Source organism: Lactuca serriola, chromosome 9 (genome assembly GCF_051521515.1).
Source record: "Lactuca serriola cultivar US96UC23 chromosome 9, Lser_US96UC23_V15, whole genome shotgun sequence".
NCBI classification, from domain to species: Eukaryota; Viridiplantae; Streptophyta; class Magnoliopsida; order Asterales; family Asteraceae; genus Lactuca; species Lactuca serriola.
In genome coordinates, this window is record NC_136416.1 from 125,380,742 (window position 1) to 125,403,054 (window position 22,313).

General features: G+C 30.9%; 2 protein-coding genes across 2 annotated transcripts; both read left to right on the forward strand.

The window, feature by feature from the left end:
• Positions 1–2,006: 2,006 nt before the first annotated feature.
• LOC145073133 (1-aminocyclopropane-1-carboxylate synthase 3-like) lies at positions 2,007–4,952 on the forward strand. Its single transcript, XM_079019695.1, has 4 exons — positions 2,007–2,147; positions 2,478–2,609; positions 3,100–3,260; positions 3,954–4,952. Exons 1-4 carry the CDS (start codon positions 2,007–2,009, stop codon positions 4,906–4,908), a joined length of 1,389 nt encoding a protein of 462 aa, XP_078875821.1. The 3' UTR covers positions 4,909–4,952.
• Positions 4,953–5,227: 275 nt separating this feature from the next.
• On the forward strand, positions 5,228–18,986 carry LOC145074614 (hyperosmolality-gated Ca2+ permeable channel 2.1-like). The gene is made up of 12 exons (XM_079020964.1): positions 5,228–5,344; positions 5,498–5,597; positions 6,272–6,642; positions 6,732–6,875; positions 6,956–7,019; positions 7,103–7,312; positions 7,609–7,818; positions 12,768–13,066; positions 14,912–15,191; positions 16,403–16,678; positions 18,341–18,574; positions 18,657–18,986. Exons 3-12 carry the CDS (start codon positions 6,362–6,364, stop codon positions 18,828–18,830), a joined length of 2,172 nt encoding a protein of 723 aa, XP_078877090.1. The 5' UTR covers positions 5,228–5,344; positions 5,498–5,597; positions 6,272–6,361; the 3' UTR covers positions 18,831–18,986.
• Positions 18,987–22,313: the final 3,327 nt, after the last annotated feature.

The following is a 22,313-nucleotide window of genomic DNA, read 5'->3' on the forward strand; positions in this document are numbered from 1 at the left end:
AATAATTATACAATTTAGTAATCCGATTAAGATAATTAATACTTTAGAAGTCGATAATAATAACTATATTTATTTCACTCAATTGGAATCCACCATATATTTAAAGACGAAATCAAAATCTATGTGAATATATATTTATCTCTTTTGTTCCTAAGTCCATTCTCTAGTTTTCTTAGTATATAGTTTAGTTGAATCGAATCAAAACCTTTTTTTTACTTTAATGGTTACAGTTTATTTAATATTTGGATATATCTGAACTAAATTTTTATTTTCTGTTTGATGGACACTTGGTCTTATAAAAACTATAGTGCATGTAATGTGTATTTGTTAGCTGCAATATATTATGATTTTATAAATTTAAACCTTATAATATGAAATTATAAAGTAAGAATATAAAATGAATAAGTTCGTACACAACTGTAAATTGAATATTGAAATTCATGTATGATTATTACAAGATGAATATATTCATGTTTGCTTATTACAAGTTGAATATAAACATTAATAAATACATATTTAACCGCAAACAGAATATTAAATAAAAAATACATTATACATTATTAATGTTTGCTTACTACCTGTTGAATATACATGTCCACAAGTAAATATTCAATTTTCATTTGTACCTTAAATAACAAATATATAAAGAAATAATTTTGTAAAAAAATTAATATGAACTAATTTGCTGGTTTTTAGGATTTTTTTTTTTAAAATAATGTAAGAAAGATTTAGAATTTTACAAGAGATTTCTTATTAATAAAGAAAGAATACGAATTTATAAAGAAAAAATTAATATGAAATTACAAAGTATATACAAACGTAAATTGAATATTGAAATTCATGTTTCCTTACTATAAGTTGAATATATTCATGTTTGCTTATTATAAATTGAATATAAACGTTAATAAGTTCATTTTAAACCGCAAACTGAATATTAATAAAAATGTACATTATACATTATTTAGGCTTGCTAACTATTTCTTGAATAAAAAAATATAAAATTTTGAAGAAGACGAAGACAAAGAACATCGAAAAAGGTATCATGTTTATAGACAAGCAGAATAAAAGTGTGTGACGATATTAATTTTTGCTTATTACAAATTGAATATATTCATGTTTGTTTTAATATGTTCATCGTTTTAGTGTTCATCATTTTAATTAATGATTATCATTTGAAATAGTTCATTGTTTTAATGTTTATAGTTTGAATATGTTAATCGTTTTAATTTTCATAAGTTTTAATATGTTTATCGTACTAATGATCATCGTGTTAATATTCATCTTTTAAATATGTTCATCATTTAATGTTTATCTTTTGAATAAGTTATCATTTTCATGAATATGAAATTATTTATATATTTAAGGTAGAAAACATGAATTTAAATTTCAATCTATATATTTTTATTCATTATAAATTTATTGTTATTTTAAAAAATGGTGAAAGAAAAATTTATAATGTGCAGCTAATTGATTGGAATTCATGTTATATATGTAGAAGTATATACTTTACGTAAGTATAAGATATTTAATTTTTTATTAATGGAACTCAGATATGTTTGTATACTTAATTTGAAATAGATGTAATGATTCTTTGATCATTTACCCTTTCGATTTTTTAAATTAATAAAATCCTAGATAACACAAATGGTAGGTTAGAATTTGTTTTCATTATTCACACATTTATTTGAACCGTGAAGATAATATGCTATAAATCGTAAAAACAATTTCCATCACGACTTTGTTATTTAAAGTAAATTCCATTAAATTATTAAATTTAATATGCTTTCTATTATATATTTAACGGTAAATATAGCGAAAGTAATTATTACATCAAGATAAGTGGCATGGCTCACCTATATATATATACACTTATATCCATACTAATTCCACACAATCCCACAACAAAAGAAACAAAAAACCTAGGTTTCTTCAAGTATCTAGTCTTTGTCCCCCAAACATAAAGAACCAGAGATTAAAATTAAGTAGCATTCACAGACTGAGAAAAAATGTTGTCAAAAAAAGCTTCATGCGATTCGCATGGAGAAGACTCGTCGTATTTTGTTGGGTTACAAGAATACGAGAAGAACCCTTACGATCATGTTCATAACCCTTCTGGTATCATCCAAATGGGTCTTGCCGAAAATCAGGTATTCTTTACTGAAACTGTATAGTTTTTTGTTCCAAGTATGTATTATTGTATACATGAACTAATGAAGGTCGTAGGCATGCATGATAGATAATATTCTGAAGTATGGTTCATAATGATGGTTTTGATAAAGAAATTACGTTGGCCAATCTCCATTAATCTGTTATGGTTCTTTAAAGTGACATTTCGGTTTCCCTCAAACATTTTATTAACATTAAAAACAACATATTATATATATATATATATATATATATATATATATATATATATATATATATATATATATATATTACTAGCAATAAAAAACATATAACTCTATATAATAATGCAGTTGTCGATGGATCTTCTTGAATCATGGCTAGCAAGGAACTCAGATGTTACTGGATTCAAAGAAAAAGAAGTTTCCATATTTAAGGACTTGGCTGTGTTTCAAGATTATCACGGCTTGCCAACTTTGAAGAAAGTACGTCTCCTACACACATACATATATAATAGATGGGATTTTCTAATATGTGCCTAAGGGCACATATAAGAAGTACTAATTAATGATAATTATTATTGTAATTAAATGTGAAATGCATCAATTATAGAGATTATTAGTGAATCTTATATTTAATTATGGTAATATTTCTTATAATTAATGTATTTAACATTTAATTATGGTAATAATTGTGATTAATTAATACTTCTTATATGTGCCTTTAGGGCACATATTAGAAAATCCCATAATAGATATCCAAAAACATTATACTAGTTCGTTTTATATCATATAACATATTTGTAATTTTTCAATGTTCTTATAATTAAACTTCTAACTTAATTTATTTTTAGGATTTTTATAAATTATACATTTATTTTCATTTTCATTTTCAATTACAATATATATATATATATATATATATATATATATATATATATATATATATATATAGTTTTTTCTACTTTTAATTCAGGAATTAGCAGAATTCATGGAAGAAATCAGAGGGAAGAGAGTAAGAATGGATCCAAACAAGATTGTTCTTACTGCTGGTTCAACTTCTGCAAACGAGACCCTAATCTTTTGCCTTGCTGAACCTGGTGATGCGTTCCTTATCCCCACACCATATTATCCTGGGTAATCACACTTATATACATCTTTTGAAACAAATGTTCACTTATTGATGTTTGACGCCATATTCTCCAACATTAACTCCACATGCAAATATAGACCACAGTGATTTTTATAGCATTAACTTATTTTTCCAATAACAATACACGATTTAGTTTTACTATTTTAAAACATTTTTTTAACATTGATCACACATTCGATGTTTGAATCCTCAAGTTTTTGATTAAAATGTTCATTCCAACATGACCCCTTTTGTATATTGTTTTTATTATTATACAACTTCGTTGAACTACATATAATTCATTACTATTTGATTTATTGATGTAACGAAACCTTGCTAAAACAAAAGTGATATATATATATATATATATATATATATATATATATATATATATATAAAAGATGTTTTAAATATTATTTTTAGTATTGAACTCGTCTTTAAGCTTTGGATGATAATTTTATAATAAGATATGTTGCGTAAATTTATATTTTATTGTTTATATTAAATATCTTAGCAGTTTATGAAATCAAATTTGTTGCATGCCTGTTGTAACATAAATAGTGCAACATGTGTCAACATCTATCAACATCAAACTATTTTGGGTTTTAGAGTGTGAACGGATAAGATTTCATTTTGTTACTCTACAAGTATGGTCGGAGATAATCTAACGTCGACATGGTCATGTGTTTTCTTTGTAGATACGATAGAGATTTAAAGTGGCGAACGGGGGTCGAAATCGTTCCTATCAAGTGTTGGAGCTCAAACCATTTCAGGATCACCAAGTCTGCCTTAGAAGAAGCATACAAGCAAGCACACAACCAACTTAATCTAAACGTAAAAGGGGTTTTCATCACAAACCCTTCAAACCCTTTGGGCACAACCATGAGCAAACAAGAATTTGATATCGTTATTAACTTCTGCATGACGAAATCAATCCATATTATAAGTGACGAAATATTTTCCGCAACTGTTTTCACCTCTCCAAACTTCATAAGCATACTTGATGTATTACATCAACGAAACCTCCAAGATTTTCGGAATTTTGTTCATGTTGTTTATAGTCTCTCCAAAGATTTAGGACTCTCAGGGTTTCGAATTGGTATGATTTATTCCTACAATGAAATGGTCATATCTGCAGCAACCAGAATGTCTAGCTTTGGGCTCATCTCATCCCAAACTCAACATCTTGTCTCCAAGATTCTCGGTGACAAGAAATTCATGAAATGTTACATGAAAGAAAACACAAAACGCCTAAAAAGAAGACACAAAATGGTGGTTTCAAAGTTGAAAATGATCGGGATTCCATGTTTGAGAAGCAATGCCGGATTGTTTTGTTGGGTGGATCTGAGGCATTTGTTAAGCTCCAACACATTTGAGGCCGAATTCGTGCTATGGAACAAGATTCTTTTTGATATTAGGTTGAATATCTCTCCAGGAGCTTCTTGTCATTGTAGCGAACCTGGGTGGTTTCGGATATGTTTCGCGAATGTATCAGAGGAAATGCTATATGTTTCAACGCAAAGGATGAAGGCCTTTGTGGAGACCTTTTGTCGACATAGACCTTATGAGAGCTCAACTTGTGTTTCAAGAAAATCTTTGGGTTTAAAGTGGGTATTTAAGTTATCTTCGTTTGACTGTGGGACAGATCGTTAGTTGTATAAAAGATATATGATTGCTTTAGCCCTTTTGGCATAGAATTGTTGGTCCAAAGTCTTATCTTCATAGAAACATGCAATGGTAGCGGTATGTATAAATGATATTGTTCTCTAGGGTAACGTAAGGTGTTTGTAAAAAGACCCTACTTGTAAAAGCTTTTATTTTTAATTTTTGTAAGAAAATGTTATTGTTGCAAATTGTAATGCTTTGATTTTGGAGGGTTGTTTCTGTAATATATCAAACATGATGGGCTTTTTTTGGTAGTTATGTTCCTAATCTGATGTGTTCATGGACAACCAATGATATTCGAACGTGATTACGATTCCCCGCGATTTTCTTGTTTCGTTAATAGTTCTCAATTTTTCTCTTTTGGGGTTTCCGCTGTAGATTAACAACGGAAATTAACAAATGCTTGACCCCAATTCCCTTTTCCGTATGTTCTTATTCTCCTTCGATTTCTTGCATAATTTGTTTCCACTTTTGCTTTTTCCAAAGCAATTTCATGGTATTTTGATTTTCTTTGAAATCATTAATCCCTGTTTTCTTTTTAAACAATCGCAATCGATCTTTTTCCCTGGATTTGAAGTTAGGACGACCCAACGGAAGCTCAAAGGAAATTGTGGTTAAATTCGACCTGATTGTTTTTCTTGTTTTTCTCATGCAAGTAATCAATCGCTTCCTTTCAGGTACGAGGCTATGAATTCCATTTTATATCCATTGCATTTTCTTCTGAATATTGCTTCCTTCGAGAATTTTTTATATTTAACATGCATAAGTTGCTTGCTATTTCGAAATTTATGGTGGCGAAAAAGTTTGAATTGGGGTTGATATATTTAAGAAATTGTAAGTAAGTTGGATAAAGGTAGAATTTGATTGTGAAAATCGACTTTTGATTTTGTGTTTCAGATTTCTATTAATATTGGTTTTTTCCTAAAGATTGATTCTAGCTTGTATCAACTGGTTCAAGATGCTAATATAACGCTGATATTTTCCCCCTTGACCAATAAGTTTTTAGGTTCTTCAAAAACTTTAAGATATATTCTCACATCAAATAACTAAATGTTGACTATTTTATGTTACATGACACTCAATTGTGCTATTTTTTTATGATAAAAGAAGAATTCCAATGTGAATTACGGGTTGTTTCTTTTTTTTATTATTATTATTTAATGAGCTTAATGGGTTAAACACTTAATCTTTATTAAGACATTAACCCTTTACTTATCTTCATTTCCTCCATTTTCCAAAATATAAAGGTAAAATGCTCATTTAGTCTCTTTCATTTACCCATACAAGATTTAGTGTAATGGGTTGTTGTAAGTTTGTAAGTTTTTATGAATCTAACATGGATGTTTTGTAGGCGTGAGCAGAAATTCAATATAAAAAAAGTTGGATTTGGAAGCTTTTCATTTGATGTTAGTTGATTGGTTTAAGAAACAAGAGCGAGGAGATGATCTTACCAGCTTTACTAACTTCTGCTGGTTTCAATATCGTGATTTGTGTGGGATTTTTCTCGCTATATTCGATATTGAGAAAGCAACCGATTAATTTAAAAGTATACTTTGGGCAGAGGCTTGCACAGCTGAAGCCAGAACAAAAGACTTATTACTTTGGTCAGAGACTTGTCCCATCTGCAGGCTGGTTGGTTAAGGCATGGGAAGCATCAGATGATGACATTTATCGTTGTGGTGGTATAGATGGCCTTGTTTTCATCAAGATGATTGTTTTTAGGTCATATTATATCATATTACATTATATATTATTTCTTATTCATCTTCAAGTTTATCTTGTTATTAAAGTTTTCCATGAAATTGTTGCAGCATACGCATTTTTTCTATTGCTTCTGTTCTTTGCATATTTATCGTGCTTCCAGTAAACTTGTTTGGGCAAGCGATACAAGAGAGGGATGCTGAAGCACAGATGGACATGTTCACTATTAGAAATGTCCAAGCAGGTTCAAAAGGGTATATGCTTTATCAATCTATATATAAAAGTATAAACATACCTATGATTTTTTTAACTTATGTTTTTATTTTCTTCTTAGGCTGTGGGCTCATTTCTTCGCGCTCTATGTTGTATCTATATGTGCTTATGTTCTTCTATACATTGTAAGAATGCTGACTAGAGTAGAGACTATGGTTTTGTGACATTTTTATATAGTGACTAAAAAGATAAGAATTTGGTATTATAGGAGTTTAAGAGTGTAGCACGGTTGAGGCTGGAGCAAGTAATCCGGTTTCCAACAAAGCCAAGTCACTTTACAGTTCTTGTTCGGGGTATCCCATGGTGTCCTGGAGAAGCATACAGTGATACTGTAAGCAAGCACTTTGGGAGTTATTATGAATCAAGTTACCTGGCACACCAAATGGTTTATCGATCTGGTACAATTCAGAGATTGATGGTAAGAATATTTAACAAATGAGAAAATTACACTCTAAAGTTTCACAATTTTCTGTATGTTTTGTCAAAGTTTGGTGGCTTTAGTGAAAATTTTGACAATTTTTTTTTTATTATGACCTATAGAGCATTACGATAGGTCATAGCAGGTGAAAGTGGTGAACATGTAAAAAATTATACTGTAAAACTTAGGTGATGAAAGTGAAATATAGTAAAAATGGTGGGTGTAATATAATGGGTTTTATGTATTTTGGCCTTTTATCCTAGTGGCGATGTTTGACGTATAGCTTGTTGATGCAGATGGATGCAGAGAAGATGTATAATGACCTAGCTAGTGGTCAACAAACTTCTACAGACGGAACGGGAACGGGAGAAGGGTGTGACACATGTGGAGACCGTGTAAACTCTGTTAAAATGATTACTGCTGAAACAGAAATTGATGTCAAGAAACATAAGACTCCAAAAAAATCAGATGGGAAAGATGGGAAAGATGGGAAAGACGGGAAAGAGGTCAGAATTTTTGAATTATCTTATGTTTTAATGCTATTTCTATTGATTTTTATCCTCTTTTACTACATGCTACTTTAAACCAAAGAAAAGTGATACAAAACAGAAAAAATAAAAATAAATAAATAAATAAAAAGAAAGAAACCCAAAAACGGTTCCTGTATTTCGAGGCGTCCCAAAGTCCAAAGACTCAAAATGTTTATTCCATAATCATAAAAAGGATCCTAAGTGCATACTTATAATGTATGTCAACACGTACTTTACCAAAACTAAAAACCTACCAAAATAAAAAGATAACTATTAAGGAAATCCTATTCTTAATTAAATATAAAAAATTTGTAACATGTGCTTTAAGGGCACAAATAAGAAACATCAATTATAAGAAATATTACCGTAATTAAATGTGAAATATATTCATTATACATAATATTTCTCGTTACAAAATATAAAATACATTAATTATGAATAATATTTTCCATAACTAATGCTTTTTATATGTACCCTTATTTGTGGCGCTGATAAACATGGCCAAAACGACTTGTCCTATCAAAAAGATGTTTTGTTAGGTTACAATCTGGACTTGTATTTTAGTGCTAGTTTTTTATGATGAGGATGAGGGGGACATTTTTGTCTTTTTCATCGATGAGAGATCTTCGATGAGTACATGTCCTACCTTTTAGGGAGGGACAAAATATGCAAATTCTGTCCTATTGACATCAGCCCAGGTCTAAGTCCAATGAATGTCAAATGCATTACAACTTGTTTTGTTTTGTTCAGTTTTGTTCTTTAAATGTAAAACTGACAAAAACTATTTTAGTTGTAGAGTAAGGTTTTCAGACCTTCTAAAGATTTCCAAAAATAAAATAAAATAAAATATCACAGCTAAAAAGCTAAAACATCGATATTAATTTTGTATCTTGAAAGATATGCTAGCTAGGTCTGAATTTTCAAAATTGAAAGTGAACTTAATTACCGGTAGAAAGCATTATATATTTAGTTTTGAGATGAAAAGAAATATAACGCATTTCTTCGGTTACTTATAAATCTCTTTATTTTCATTATACATTGAAATATAATAGTAAACCTAAAAGAGCAACATAAGGCTATATGCAAGAAATAGCGACGTACATTCATTTAATCATGTTTTGTAGCATCCTACTATCATTTCTTTCTATTACAACATTATACCTTCAGTTTTTTCTCTATTAATACATCATTATACTTGGAAAAATCTTAAAATCGTATCATTGTACTTTAAATTTCTACCTAATTATAGCAGTGAAAATTGCTTTGCATTTTGGTGACGTTGACTAGGTAGATTTTTTAAAGTACAATGTTGTAATAAGAAGACACAAAAGTAGGATGTTATAATGAAAATATCAATGAAATTACACTATTATTTCTTGCATTTAACCCTAGCAACATATCTCTTATTGTACCTCGTTTATTGGAGTATCTTTTTGTTTTAGGGCTAAATGCAAGAAACAACAACATAATTCCATTTATTTGTGTATTATAGCTTCCTAGTTCCATTTATTTTTACCAGAAGATTATACTTTCAGATCTTTTCTGATTAAGGTATTGTACTTTGATAAATCTATCTAGTTATCGCATTGTACTTTCAATTTTTCTCTTATTAGCACATTTTAATTTGAAAATTCCACCCAATTATAGCAGTGAAACTTGCTTTGTATATGGACGATGTTGCTATACTTGGGTAGATTTTTAAAAGTAAAGTGTTGTAAAAGGAAAAAAAAAAATTGAAGTATGGTGCTATAATAAACAAATCAATGAAAGTATATTGCTTTATCTTGAATTTTACCCTTATTTGTTGGATGAGTTTTTTTTTCAATGCACTTAATAACAACATACGTACATTACTTGTTTATTAAACATGTTACCTTCATCTTTTCCTATCATAAATTCTTACTTCGAATAATCGACCAAATTATAGCAATGCCATTATAATATAGAGCAGCAGTTTCTCCTATAATTAGGTAAATTGTTCAAAGTATAATGTCCTAATAAATAAAATTTAAAGTGGCCAGATTTGAAATACAATGCCTTACTAAGGAAATGGTAAGCACCTTGATTCTCATAATTACCAAAACAATAGATCAGTAGAATGTATAAGGGGAACACTCAAAGATAGATAGTTCCAATCATTCGAGAGGATTGGGCTATCCAAGGATTCAACTCTTTAATATTCTTCTCTGCCTTTATAGAAAAAGAAAAACATATATAAATACTAGACAGGGTGCCACCTCACCAAACCAGACCAAAAAGGTGGTTTCCACTGCTACACTGACCAACACAAAATGTTGAGGGCACTACCTTAACGAATATCAATCCAGCTAAACAAAATAATAAAAGACAAAAGCTTAAAAAGTAAACTGGACTTCATTTGAATGGAATTACTGGGCTGCATCCTTCTTGGGCTTCCTATTCTTCATTTTGTAGACTAGAAAGGTTGGAGGCTTATCAACATCGACGTCCCAAACTCTTACCTTGTCCTCAAGGTGAAAAGTCGAAAATTGTGGGTCCTCTCTCAATCCTCCAAGGTGGCTTCAAACTCGGTCAACCCTTTCCATTGAATTAGAACCTCCTTTTCATTCGATAAGCTTCCCTTAGAAGGCCTTACCCCTTTCACTGCTTCTGGTTGAACCAATAGATGTAGATCTTCTTTGAGCTGGAATGGTAATTTTGTTGGTTTGTTCACCGTTCCATAGACGTAACTGCGACACATGGAAGGCGGGGTGTATGAGAGCTCAATGGGGTAATTTGAGTGTATACACCACCTTCCCCACCTTCTACTGAATTCAATAAGGGCTATAGTAGCGGCCAACTAGTATTTCAAACTTTGTTTTTGCCAAAATTTGTTGTCGATAAGGATTTAGCTTCAAATAAACCCAATCTCCTTGATAGTGCATTTCTTTCCTTTTCTTATCAGCTGATTGTTGCATTTTCTATTGAGCTCTCAATAAACTCATTCACAAATCATCAATCGCATCGATAGGGGTTTGTTGAACTTGAAATCGAATGATGGGTGGGGGGGTCTCGCCCATAAAGTGCCTGAAATGGGTTATATTTTGTAGCTGAATGAAATGAAGAATTATTTCCAAGCTAACCATCTTGACCATCTCTTGGGCTTTTCACAACAAAAGAAGCTTAGATACATTTCCAAACACCTATTCACCACCTCCGGTTGGTCTTCCGTTTGAGGATGGTACGCCGTGCTTCGTTTCAAGTTCACTCCGTGCAATTTGAGCAATTCCGTCTAAAAGTGGCTCAAGAAGATTTAATCCTGGTCACTGATTATCGAAAGGGAAACCCATGAATACAGACTACTTATTTAACAAAACAGTATGTAACAGTGGCTGCTGTGAATGGATGTTTTATGGGGACAAAATTGGCATATTTCGTGAGCCTCACGACTCGGGCTGGAATAGGGACTGGTACTAGCTTGAATTATTCCAACCGACAACATCTCCCGAATCATACATTCTATTTCTTATTTTTGATAATAGGGGTAGCGATAACGACATACATTAATCGGAGGAGTACCTTCTTGAAGAGTGATTGTATGCTCAATGTCTCTTCTAGGGGGCATTCCAACAAGTTCCTCAAAGATCTTATGGAAACGATGTTGGAGATGGTTAAGAAAAGTTGGATCTTCCTTAATAGATGTTACATGGACTTTTGAGTTTCACAGTTCCACCACGTACCCTTCACTCTTGCGTTTGATTTCCCTCTCTATAGACCTTAGAGATCCTAGGGATTTTCCTACTAATGGGTCTCCTTGGACCTTCACCCTCTTTCCCCCAATATTGAATTCCATTGTCTAGGTCTTCCGGTTTTTTTGAGTAGCTCCCAAGGTTTCCAACCATTTCAATCCCAAGATAATGTTTCAACTTCCTAGTCTCAAAGACAAGAACTCCTTGATGATGTTGACCTGTTGTAGTCGTCGGTACCCATCCGTGCCCCGTAGGGTTCCGTGTCCTTGACTAGAAGTCCTAATCTAGTCACCCAGCATAGTGGCGATAAAATTTTGTGTGGCTTCGAGATCAATCAGTGCTATAACTGGTTGTGCCTTAACTACTCCTGGTAATTTCATCATGTTAGGACAGGAAAGACTAGACACTGAGGTGCTGTTTGTTTTTTTTTATAAAAAACCTCTTGGGACCTCTTATTTTTGTGCGTCGCAGCACACACGCAACACTTTTAATCTCGCAGTTGTTTGTTTTTTAGAAGTCTTCAAAGTAAAAAACCTATGCGCGTGTTCTGTTTGATGCAGCACTTGCATTGCCCTTCCAACCTCTTCTTCTTTTTTCTTGCTGAAATCTTGATTATATGTTGCTGAAATCTTATTTACCTTTTTTTTTGTTTATTCTTGTTGAATTTTTTTTTTCCTTTTTTATATTGAAATGTCATAAATTCGGCTAAACAAAATGGTGAGGTAACTACCTTAATGGTGAGGGAACTACCTTAATGGATATCAATCCAGCTAAGCAAAACAATAAAAGACAAAAGCTTAAAAAGTAAATTGGACTTCATTTGAATGGGATTACTGGGCTGCATCCTTCTTGGGCTTCTTGTTCTTCCTTTTGTAGACTAGAAAGGTTTGGGGCTTATCAGGATAATGCCTTACTAGGGAAAATGTTAAAAATATAATGCTATTAGAGAAAGAAATGAAAGTATTGTTATAGAAATTACATTGAAAAGAAAGTGTATTATTTGTGTGGAGTTTCTAACTTTCCTGTTAATTAATGAGATTTAGACTTTGTGTTTATCTTGCATTTGACAGTGCTTCTTGTAGAAAGTAGCAAATTAAGTCATCATGTTATTGATTTCTCATTGTAATAGAAAAAAAAAGTAGGATGTTATAATGAATAAATCAAGAAAAAGATACAATTAGTATTTCTTGTATTTAATGATTTCCCATGATTATACAGGAGTGTGCAGCAGCGTTTGTGTTTTTCAGAACACGATATGCAGCTATGGTGGCTTCAAAAACCATCCAATCATATGATCCAATGTTATGGGTTATAGACTTTGCTCCTGAACCACATGATGTTTACTGGGAAAACCTTTGTCTACCTTATAGAATGCTTTGGATCCGTAAAACATCGGTGTTTATAGGCACCATTATCTTCAGTGTGTGGTTTCTTTTGCCTACAACATTAGTTCAAGGTCTTGTTAATCTTGATCAACTCGAAGACACTTTTCCATTCCTCAGAGGGATATCAGAAACGTACGTAAGCTTCCATGAAACTTGGTTGAAAACACAGGGATTAATGCTAACGTACTTTCATTTATTTATGTATTATGGCATTCTACTTTCATTTCCTCTATATTAGAGCATTGTACATTGACAAATCTACCTAATTATAGAAATTACATCCAAATACAAATTAATTTAATTGCTACAATTTTTTTGCTTTTTCAAAGTACAATGTCATAATAACAAAAAAAAAAAAAAAAAAAAAAAAAAAAACTCGAAGTACAATACTCTAGGTGGATTTTTTTTCACTATACAATGCTCTAATAAGGAAAGAATATACTAAGACAAATGAAATTACTATCTCTTGATTTTACCGGAAAAACAATTATGAGAATGCAATTATTATTGGGCTAATGCACTTCCTTTTAATTGTGTATTGTAGCATCCTACATTTGTTTCTTTCTATTACAAGATTTTTACTCTCAATTTTTTTCTTGCTAAGGCATTGTACTTTGAAAAATCTATCAGTTATTACTGTATACTTTCCATTTTCAATATGTGAGGACATTATGCATCAAAATATCTACCCAAGTATAGCAATGACATCCAAATCAAGTTAATTGCCATTGCTCTATTTAGATATGCTTTTCAATGCACAATATCCTAATACGAAAAAAAGTTGAATTAGGTAGATTTGTCAAAATGCAATGCTTTAATAAGGGAAATGTTGTAGCTATAATGTTATTTTTAGAAAAGATGAAAGTAGGATGCTATAATGAACGAGTAAAGGAATGTATATTTCTATTTCTTCTATTGATCCCAAAACACTTGTACAATAATATAAATTATTATCTAGCTAAATGGAAGAAATAGCAATGCAACTTTCATTTACTTGTGTATTATAGCATCATACTTTTATTTCTCTCTATTACAACATTTGTATAAATTGGTAGTTATTTTTGAATGACATTGCTATAAATGGGTAGTTATTTTTGAAGCATAATGTTGTAATTAAAAGCAATGAAAGTAAGATTCTCTAATAAAACTATGTTGCTATTTTTTGCATTTAACCAAATAACATGTATTATATTATAGCCATGGTCGCCAAGAAAAAAATATCCCCCCCCCCCCCCCCCCCCCCCAAAGAAAATATAATTAAAACAAATAAATAAAATAACCATATCTAGTTTGCGTTAAGATATAAATGATATTCAGAGTTGGATTTTGAATTTGTCATGAAAACATATGTAGCATGATTCAAAACCGACTCATTCTCGATCCCTTGTCTTTGCATGACATTAATTCCGTCCTTATCCTTATTGGAAATAGGGTTAAAGGCATGAAATAACAATGTCTTTCATATTTGTTTGTTATAGCATCTTACTTTCATTTCTTTATAGTACAACATTGCACTTTAAATATCTACCCAAATGACATCCAAATACAAAGCTATAACATGAGTAAATTTTTCAAAATATAATGTCCTAATAAGAAAAAAAATTCAATGTCCGTTGCTATAATCGATAGAATTTCAAAACAACAATGCCTTAACAAGAAAAAGTTAAAGTACAACGCAATGATAGAAAGTAATAGGAGTATGATGTTATAATACATATATATAAATAAATATACATTGTTATATCTTGCATTTAGGCCTTGAAGATGACCCTAAAAACCTTGTTCAGTCCTATCAAGATGAGCCCATATAACAAACACAACCTGTTTGTATTTTATGGTGTAGTATAATTATAGAACAAAACATTCATAAAAAAAACTTTACGTATGAAATTAGTAAATATGTTTAGTTCTAATTGTAGGAAATAACAACGCACCTTACTTTTTTATTTTAACCAATGTAATTTATGAATGTTGCAGGAAATATGCAAATATAGTTTCGGGGTATCTGCCAAGTCTTGTGCTGACTTGTTTTGTTTTAATCGTGCCACCGATAATGCTGATGTTTGCTACACTCGAAGGAACTGTCTCCCGTAGTTCAAGGAAACAGAGTGCTTGCTGCAAATGTATTATTTTCTTTTTTTGGAATATTTTCTTCTATAACCTTTTCACCGGTAGTTGGTGGGATCGCATGGGTAAACTTACTGTTACTGGTCTAAAAGACATGGCTACTCTTCTTGGCAATTTGATCCCTGGGCAGGTAAAATTTCTTTCTAATCTATTTTCTCCATCATATATTTACTGATTAGGGCAAATTGTAGGAAATAGTCGTTTACTTTATTCTTTTTACCAATATAGACAATTTATTTTACCTTTCACAGGTAATAGCAATGTAGGTGCACCTCTTTACCCATAATCGTAACTTGCTTGCCGTTTCCCATTTTTAGCAATAGGTGATCTTAAACATGTGATAGCTGTAATAGCAACATACCAACATTTCTCTACACATAATAGCAACATACTTAAAATTCCTTACACATATAATGCAGTACTTAATTACTTTATAGAAAATAGCAATATGTAACATAAAAATTTTAAGAAATTTACAAATTTTAAGTTATATAATTTTATTATTGGTGAAGATATGGTTGTTAATGTTAAAAAAAAAATGTAAGTACATTGCTAATATCAATAAGAAACAAAGTACATTGCTCATTTTTGGTTACGAAATTTAAGTATGTTGTTGTTTCCTGCATTTTCCCCTATTGATTGATGGGCCCTTTGAGTATACTTCACAAATGATTGTTGGAACAATTCGCTGTGTGTCTTCATTGATTACTTATAAATATCCGTTTTTGCTTTAATTTCTTCCTTTTAGAACATCATACCTTGAGATGTTTCCCTGATTGAAATGATCCAACATAATGAGAATCTTGTTATCATTGGAAACTAATTATGGCTACAATTTGGTGCATTTAACATACAAAATGCATGTTTACAGAAAAGAAATTGTTGTAAGAAATTTATATGGACCTGCTACCACGATATGAAAAGAATTTGACAAAGCATAAGTATGTAAGTTAAGAAAGGCCTTGTATGGACTATTACAACCCCCCATGGACATTGTTTGATAGATTTGCATGTAAGTTCAAGAAATAACAACGTATTAAATTATATGTGTATTATAGCATCACTATTCCATTTATTTCTAATACAATATTCCATTTCAAATTTTTGCTTATTAAATCGTAATTTGAAAAATCCTTCCAATTATAGCAATGAAAATTGCTTTGTATTTCGATGGCATTGCTATAATTGGTTAGATCCTTGAAAGTACAATTTTTAATAGGAAAAATGAAAGTAGAATATAACAGCCCACCCTAAATCTCGAGGTTGATACTTACTTTGTCTAGTTAGCTAACAAAATACAATCCCTTATCCAATTCTTTGTTTCATATATTTTTTTTACAGGCGCCCTTCTTTATGACATACATTATGACCACAGGATGGGCGAGTTTGGCATATGAATTGATGCAACCATTTGTCCTTATAATTAACTGGATCTATCAGATTGTTCTGTTGAGGAAAGAGGGCTATGGTGACCTCTACACTTTCCCTTACCACACTGAAGTTCCAAGGGCCCTTCTATTTGGACTCCTTGGATTCACATTCTGCATTTTGGCACCATTGATATTACCTTTCCTGCTTGTTTACTACTTCTTCGCGTATTTTGTCTACAGAAATCAGGTTCCCACTTCATTTCCACCTTAGAATAATCTAAGCTATAGACTTTGGTGCTTATATTAAATGACTTTGTGGGTATACAACATATGGCCTCTTAATGAGCATTGGTGATCGGAAAAAGACGTTAATGCCCTCCTCATCTTACACACATAGATGTAGATGAGGAGGGTATTTATGTATTTTGCACAGACCAAAGATCAAGAGTAAGTCCCAAGTCCTTGTCCCACCTTTTTAGGTGAGATAACAAATTGCAATTTTTTGTTTGACCCAAATAGTTTGGGGCAATGAATCTCTTGTTTATGAAAAAGATGTGAATGACCTCATCATTTGCATTTAGATGAGGATGAGAAGGGCAATCACATATTTTGCGCACATGAATGAAAGATCGAGAGCAAGTCCATGTCCCATTTTTTTGGGTTGGATAAAAAATTACAATATTTTTCCTAATCACATCATCTCATGCACATTAAACGTAATACAGGTTCTTCTTTTATGTCCTATAATCTATGACAAATGAGTGGAGAGTAATGTGTTAAAACACTAATCAACTCTTAAGATTTGATATAAACTCCAGTTCTATGTAGCATACTTATGAATCAACTCAGGAAAGAGAAAACTATGACATTTTAGTCTCTTTTGTCTAAAATAGCAACATACTTTCATTTAATGAGAAAAACGACATTTTGTGGTCTAGATTAATCCAACTAACACAAAATATAGATTTGAAACTAATTGATGTTAAGACGGGTTAGAAAATAGGGCTAAATGCAAGAAACAGAAACATACTTTCATTGATTTATTTATTATAGCATCCTATTTCATATATATATTTTTTTATTAGATCACTGCAGTTTCAGTTTTTTCTCATTCAAGTGTTGTACTTTGAAAATCTAACCATGTATAAAATTAGACTTATAATATTTTTCTTATTAGGACATTTTGAAAAAGCTACCCATCTATAGCAGTGAATATTGCTTTGTAATGGATGATGTTGCTATGACTAGGTAGATTTTTCAAAGGCCAATGTTGTAATTAGAAGAAAAGGAAATAGGATGCTACAATAAACAAATCAGTAAAAGTACGTTGCTATTTCTTGTATTTAACCCAGTAAATATGGTAAATGTTTTTAAATATGAAATGGGAAAACATGGTTTGCTTCAATGTTTACGTAGTAGTATTCATGGATCTTTAAGCAAGATGTAAACACGTATGAAATAGGAAAACATAGTTTGCCTTACATTTTTCTTTATATTCTTTGTGGACTTAGATTAGGATTAAATATTTAAATGCAAGAAATGGCAGCGTATTTTCATTGAATTGTTTATCATAGCATCCTACTTTCAATTCTTCCTATTACAACATTGTATATTAATTTTAGTAATGCCATCCAAATTTAAATATATTTTCATTTCTATATGGGTAAATTTTTTCAAATGATAATGTCCTAATCAAATGCTTTCATATCTAAAATTCGATATATTTTTCAATGTACAATGTCCTTATAAGAAGAAGTTGAAAGTACAACGTTGTAATAGAAATAAATGGAAGTAAGATGATACAAAAAAAATGCATTTAGCTCTTTAGATGAAAACCAAGTACTAGTTCTAGAATAGATAGGTATGAAACTCATGGATCTTAATTTGTATGGAATTTGATGTGTTGCAGCTCCTAAACGTCTATATCACCAGATACAATACGAATGGAAGTTATTGGCCAATTGCACATAATGCTGCAATCTTTTCTTTAATAGTGATGCAAGCAGTAGCTTCAATTATCTTTGGAATGAAAAATTTTGGCACTGCATCAACCCTTGCCTTTGTACTCATCATCTTCACTGCCCTTTTCAACTTGTATTGTCGACATAAGTTTTTGCCACTTTTCAACAACAAAGCCGTACAGGTAGTAGTGGGGCAAATTGGTCTTTTTTTCCCTCTCCCTCTCATTCTCCTGAATGTGTGGTTTTTACATATTACATGTGTAGGATCTTATTGAGATGGATCGGCATGATGAACATTCTGGAAAGATTGATGAGATTCTTCCACGGTTATTATCATCGTATTATCAGTTTGGAGGGTTTCATGGCAATCATCCAACTGATCTTCTTGCAGCCGAGTACAAAACATTCAACTCAGCCGATGCTGGTCACAAGATGTAAACAAACAATGTCATTCCAGGTTTGGACATTAGCAACAGAAATTCAAATTCATCATATTATTGTAAACAACAATAAAAACATAGTTTTCCTTGTGATTCATTCAGATTGAGTGTACATATAGATATATAAACATATTCAAGGATTCCTTTGACTTCACTCAGTTATCAAAATTATTTTTGAGCTGTGTTACTTGTGTATATCAGCAATGGATTCCATTCGGTGCCAAAAAAAAAAAGAGTGCGTAATTTTATTAACAGGACTATTCGAAAAATTAGTGATGGAAATGGGTAAGCATGTAGGTTGTCTGGGATTAATATGCGGAAGTCAGAGATTCAATGATATGAAAGGTAGTGCTGGAAAAAAAAACTGGTGGAAGAAATAATGAAAATGAACCCGAAAAAGAAACTAAGGTTTCTCACTTAGAACGAAAATACAAGATAAAAGAACCACTGCTTTAGTCTCTAATAAAAGGAAAGAGGAACGATCCAATTCCAAACCTTGTAAAAAGAAATGAAGATTTTTGAAAATGGAGATTAGCTCTATTTATTTTCCTACTCATCAAAAACTACGATTCAACAATTCTAAAGACTATTATAAAAAGGAAACCAAAATACAAATTCTCAACAAAATAAACAAATTAGAAAAATAATGATTTGTTCTAGTAGAACATACCTTTTAACTTGTAAGCAACAACTAAATTATGTATGGAACTTTAGCATCATTATCAAATATAAGTAAACGATTAAACATGTTTGAGGGCCTCTCGTGTATAGCCTAATATTGTTTGTATATATTCCCATTAACTAGTTATCGCAGCTGGGTGAGTTTATTAAAAAAATATTAAATATAAATGTTTAAACATTAAGTATAATTAAAGTAAAAAATTTAGAATAAATACAACTGAAATAACGAATAAATAAATACTTCGGTTTATACTAATAAAAAACTATTGACATATTCTAAATAAAATAATGAATAAGCAAGTATTTCAACAATAGATGTCATATTGATAAGTTTACCGCCATTGTTTAAAATTACTAATTTTAATTCATCTATGTTTTTAACCCTAAACAATGCAACATACAACTAGAGTGAACACTGATTGTCTCAAAAATTTTAGAATTTCAAGAACAAATGATGAATAGTTCCAAAATTTCGAGCAAAAAAATATTTTTAACTTATATATAACAAAAAGCTTAACAAATATAGTAAATGTGAACTCTATGTAATATATGAAATCAGATATTATATTGAAAAACTATGACATTAAACACTTCGAAATAAATATTTTGGACCTAACCATAGAGATTTCTTTGGAAAACAATTTGGAAAATAAAGAACTTTGAAATTTGAAGATCAAATCTGAAATGAGGCATTCGAGAGGAAGTAGTCATTTTTCAAAACTGAAAAAATAGGTATTTTCTTTAAAATGCTCATTTATAATGATTAGTTTACTCATTATCCCTTTTTTAAATATACTAAATGGGACATTAAAGTTTTCAAAACCACATTTAACATTTTTTCCATTTCATGTATATGTAAAACTAATAGTTTGTTTCTAGGGTAGTCTAAAAATAAAATAAAATTAAAAATAAGTTAATATTAAATCTTTTAAGATAATTTACAACTCTTGGAATGTTAAAAAAGTAAATTGGTTATAACTTAATATAATCTATAAGATAATTATGTCATTAAACTAATTATTCGAGAACTTGTTTGTACATACCATAAAATCAAAGTCAAATTGAATTTTACCATGTCTTAGGTACTAATTGTTGAATTCTAGTAAATTAAGTCATTAAACTAATTTAGCAATTTTTGAAATTAGAAGGAAAAATTGAATTAATAAAATTGATATCCATTTATTATAACATTTATTACAGTTATTGCAAATCAATATTATGTAGAATTTAATAAAGTTGGAAAAACCATATAATGTCATGTGGAAAAAATAATTTAAATTACCCAAAAAATGATATATGATAAAATGAATGAGAGGATGACATGCAAGAAAAAAATCTTTATTTATTAGAGGAGATGAGAAGATATATATGTTATAGGAAGATACAATTATAACTTAGTATCGAAGCATATTCGTTTCTAAGCTCTAGCTTGCAATTTAAATTTCCAACAGCGGAAGCAGTGGCAGAAGAAGATCGAAGCCAAGAAAGAGAGATCAATCAAAGACAAAAAGGATATTACATGTTGGAACTACAATAAGAAAGTCATTTCAGAAATCGGTGTCTAAACCGTTTGGCAGATAAAGGTAGAGCTTCATTGGAAGATGAGTTGAATTCTCTTGACAAGAACCATACTTGGTCCTTGGTGGGGCTTAAAATGGGAAATCTAAATAAGCAGTTAGGGCTTATACACGAATATGCTTCGATACCAAGTTGTAAAATGCATCTTCCCTATAACACATATCTTCTCATTAATAGGAATATATACAAACAATATTGGGCTATACTATAGGGTCTCAACCATGTTTAAGTTTAATAGGTGTGTAATTGTTGTACATTAATAAATTACTTATATTAGACCCGAAACACCCATTTGTTCTATAGTGCTTTCTTCCAAAGACTAAACTGATAAAAAATAAGCTAGGAAAGGCCCATTCGTAGCTCTCTATATCCTCTCTCTCTCTCTCTCTCTATATATATATATATATATATATATCCTCCTCTCTCTCTCTTGAGTAGGATTTAAACCTACAACAGACTATATGTTGAGCTATATGGGAGAATTCTCTACCGATGTGTTACCTGGATGGGGCTTAAGACATGAAATCTAAATTGGAACATACATTTTTTCATTCATTATTTGTATGCAACTGAGCTACATGGGCCTTTTTTCTATAATATGATTTTTTTTCTTATGCTTCTTCGTCAAGCTTTCAAGCAAAATATATACACCTTTCTTTTGTTAATGAATGGGTTCCTTAAATAATTCTAAATGCATACATTTAAGGTGTAACATAATGCCTTAGGCATGGAAGGGAAACCTATATGTTTCCCTTTGCGTGGTCATTTTATCATGATGTTGGCAGTAGGAGTTGGATGAGGGCTCAGTTGAAAGTATCTCCTTTTTGGTGACTTGGGACAGAAGAAAACTTTCTGAATTTTCCTTATTGGCATTCTCAGTGGTCTTACTGATGAGTTTTGAGCACTCTAACAACCTTATGGTACACATGCAACCCTAAATGCTTTGGATCTATGTTTTCTCTAATTATACATGCAATTTGATTTTCCAAATCATTATCCTAACTAGCAAACAAAGCATGGGTACTTGAATAACAAAAACTAGTTAGATGACTTACTTTTTCTTGTATCTTGTTAACTTGGACCTTTAAGAGCCTAGAACCCCAAATGTGATGCCTCAAATGCTTCACAAAACACCACCAACAATGGACGACTTGAGAGAGAGTGACTTGCACAAAAATTGGCTCTTATGATCTTCTTGAACCACTAGTGTCGATTTTAGGAG

Coding starts and splice junctions, on each gene's coding strand:
- LOC145073133 (XM_079019695.1), top strand. CDS start 2,007: ATGTTGTCAAAAAAAGCTTCATGCGATTCGCATGGAGAAGACTCGTCG. Junction 2,148..2,477: donor TGGGTCTTGCCGAAAATCAG/GTATTCTTTACT, acceptor ATAATAATGCAG/TTGTCGATGGATCTTCTTGA. Junction 2,610..3,099: donor GCTTGCCAACTTTGAAGAAA/GTACGTCTCCTA, acceptor CTTTTAATTCAG/GAATTAGCAGAATTCATGGA.
- LOC145074614 (XM_079020964.1), top strand. CDS start 6,362: ATGATCTTACCAGCTTTACTAACTTCTGCTGGTTTCAATATCGTGATT. Junction 7,020..7,102: donor CTTATGTTCTTCTATACATT/GTAAGAATGCTG, acceptor TTGGTATTATAG/GAGTTTAAGAGTGTAGCACG. Junction 18,575..18,656: donor TCAACAACAAAGCCGTACAG/GTAGTAGTGGGG, acceptor TTACATGTGTAG/GATCTTATTGAGATGGATCG.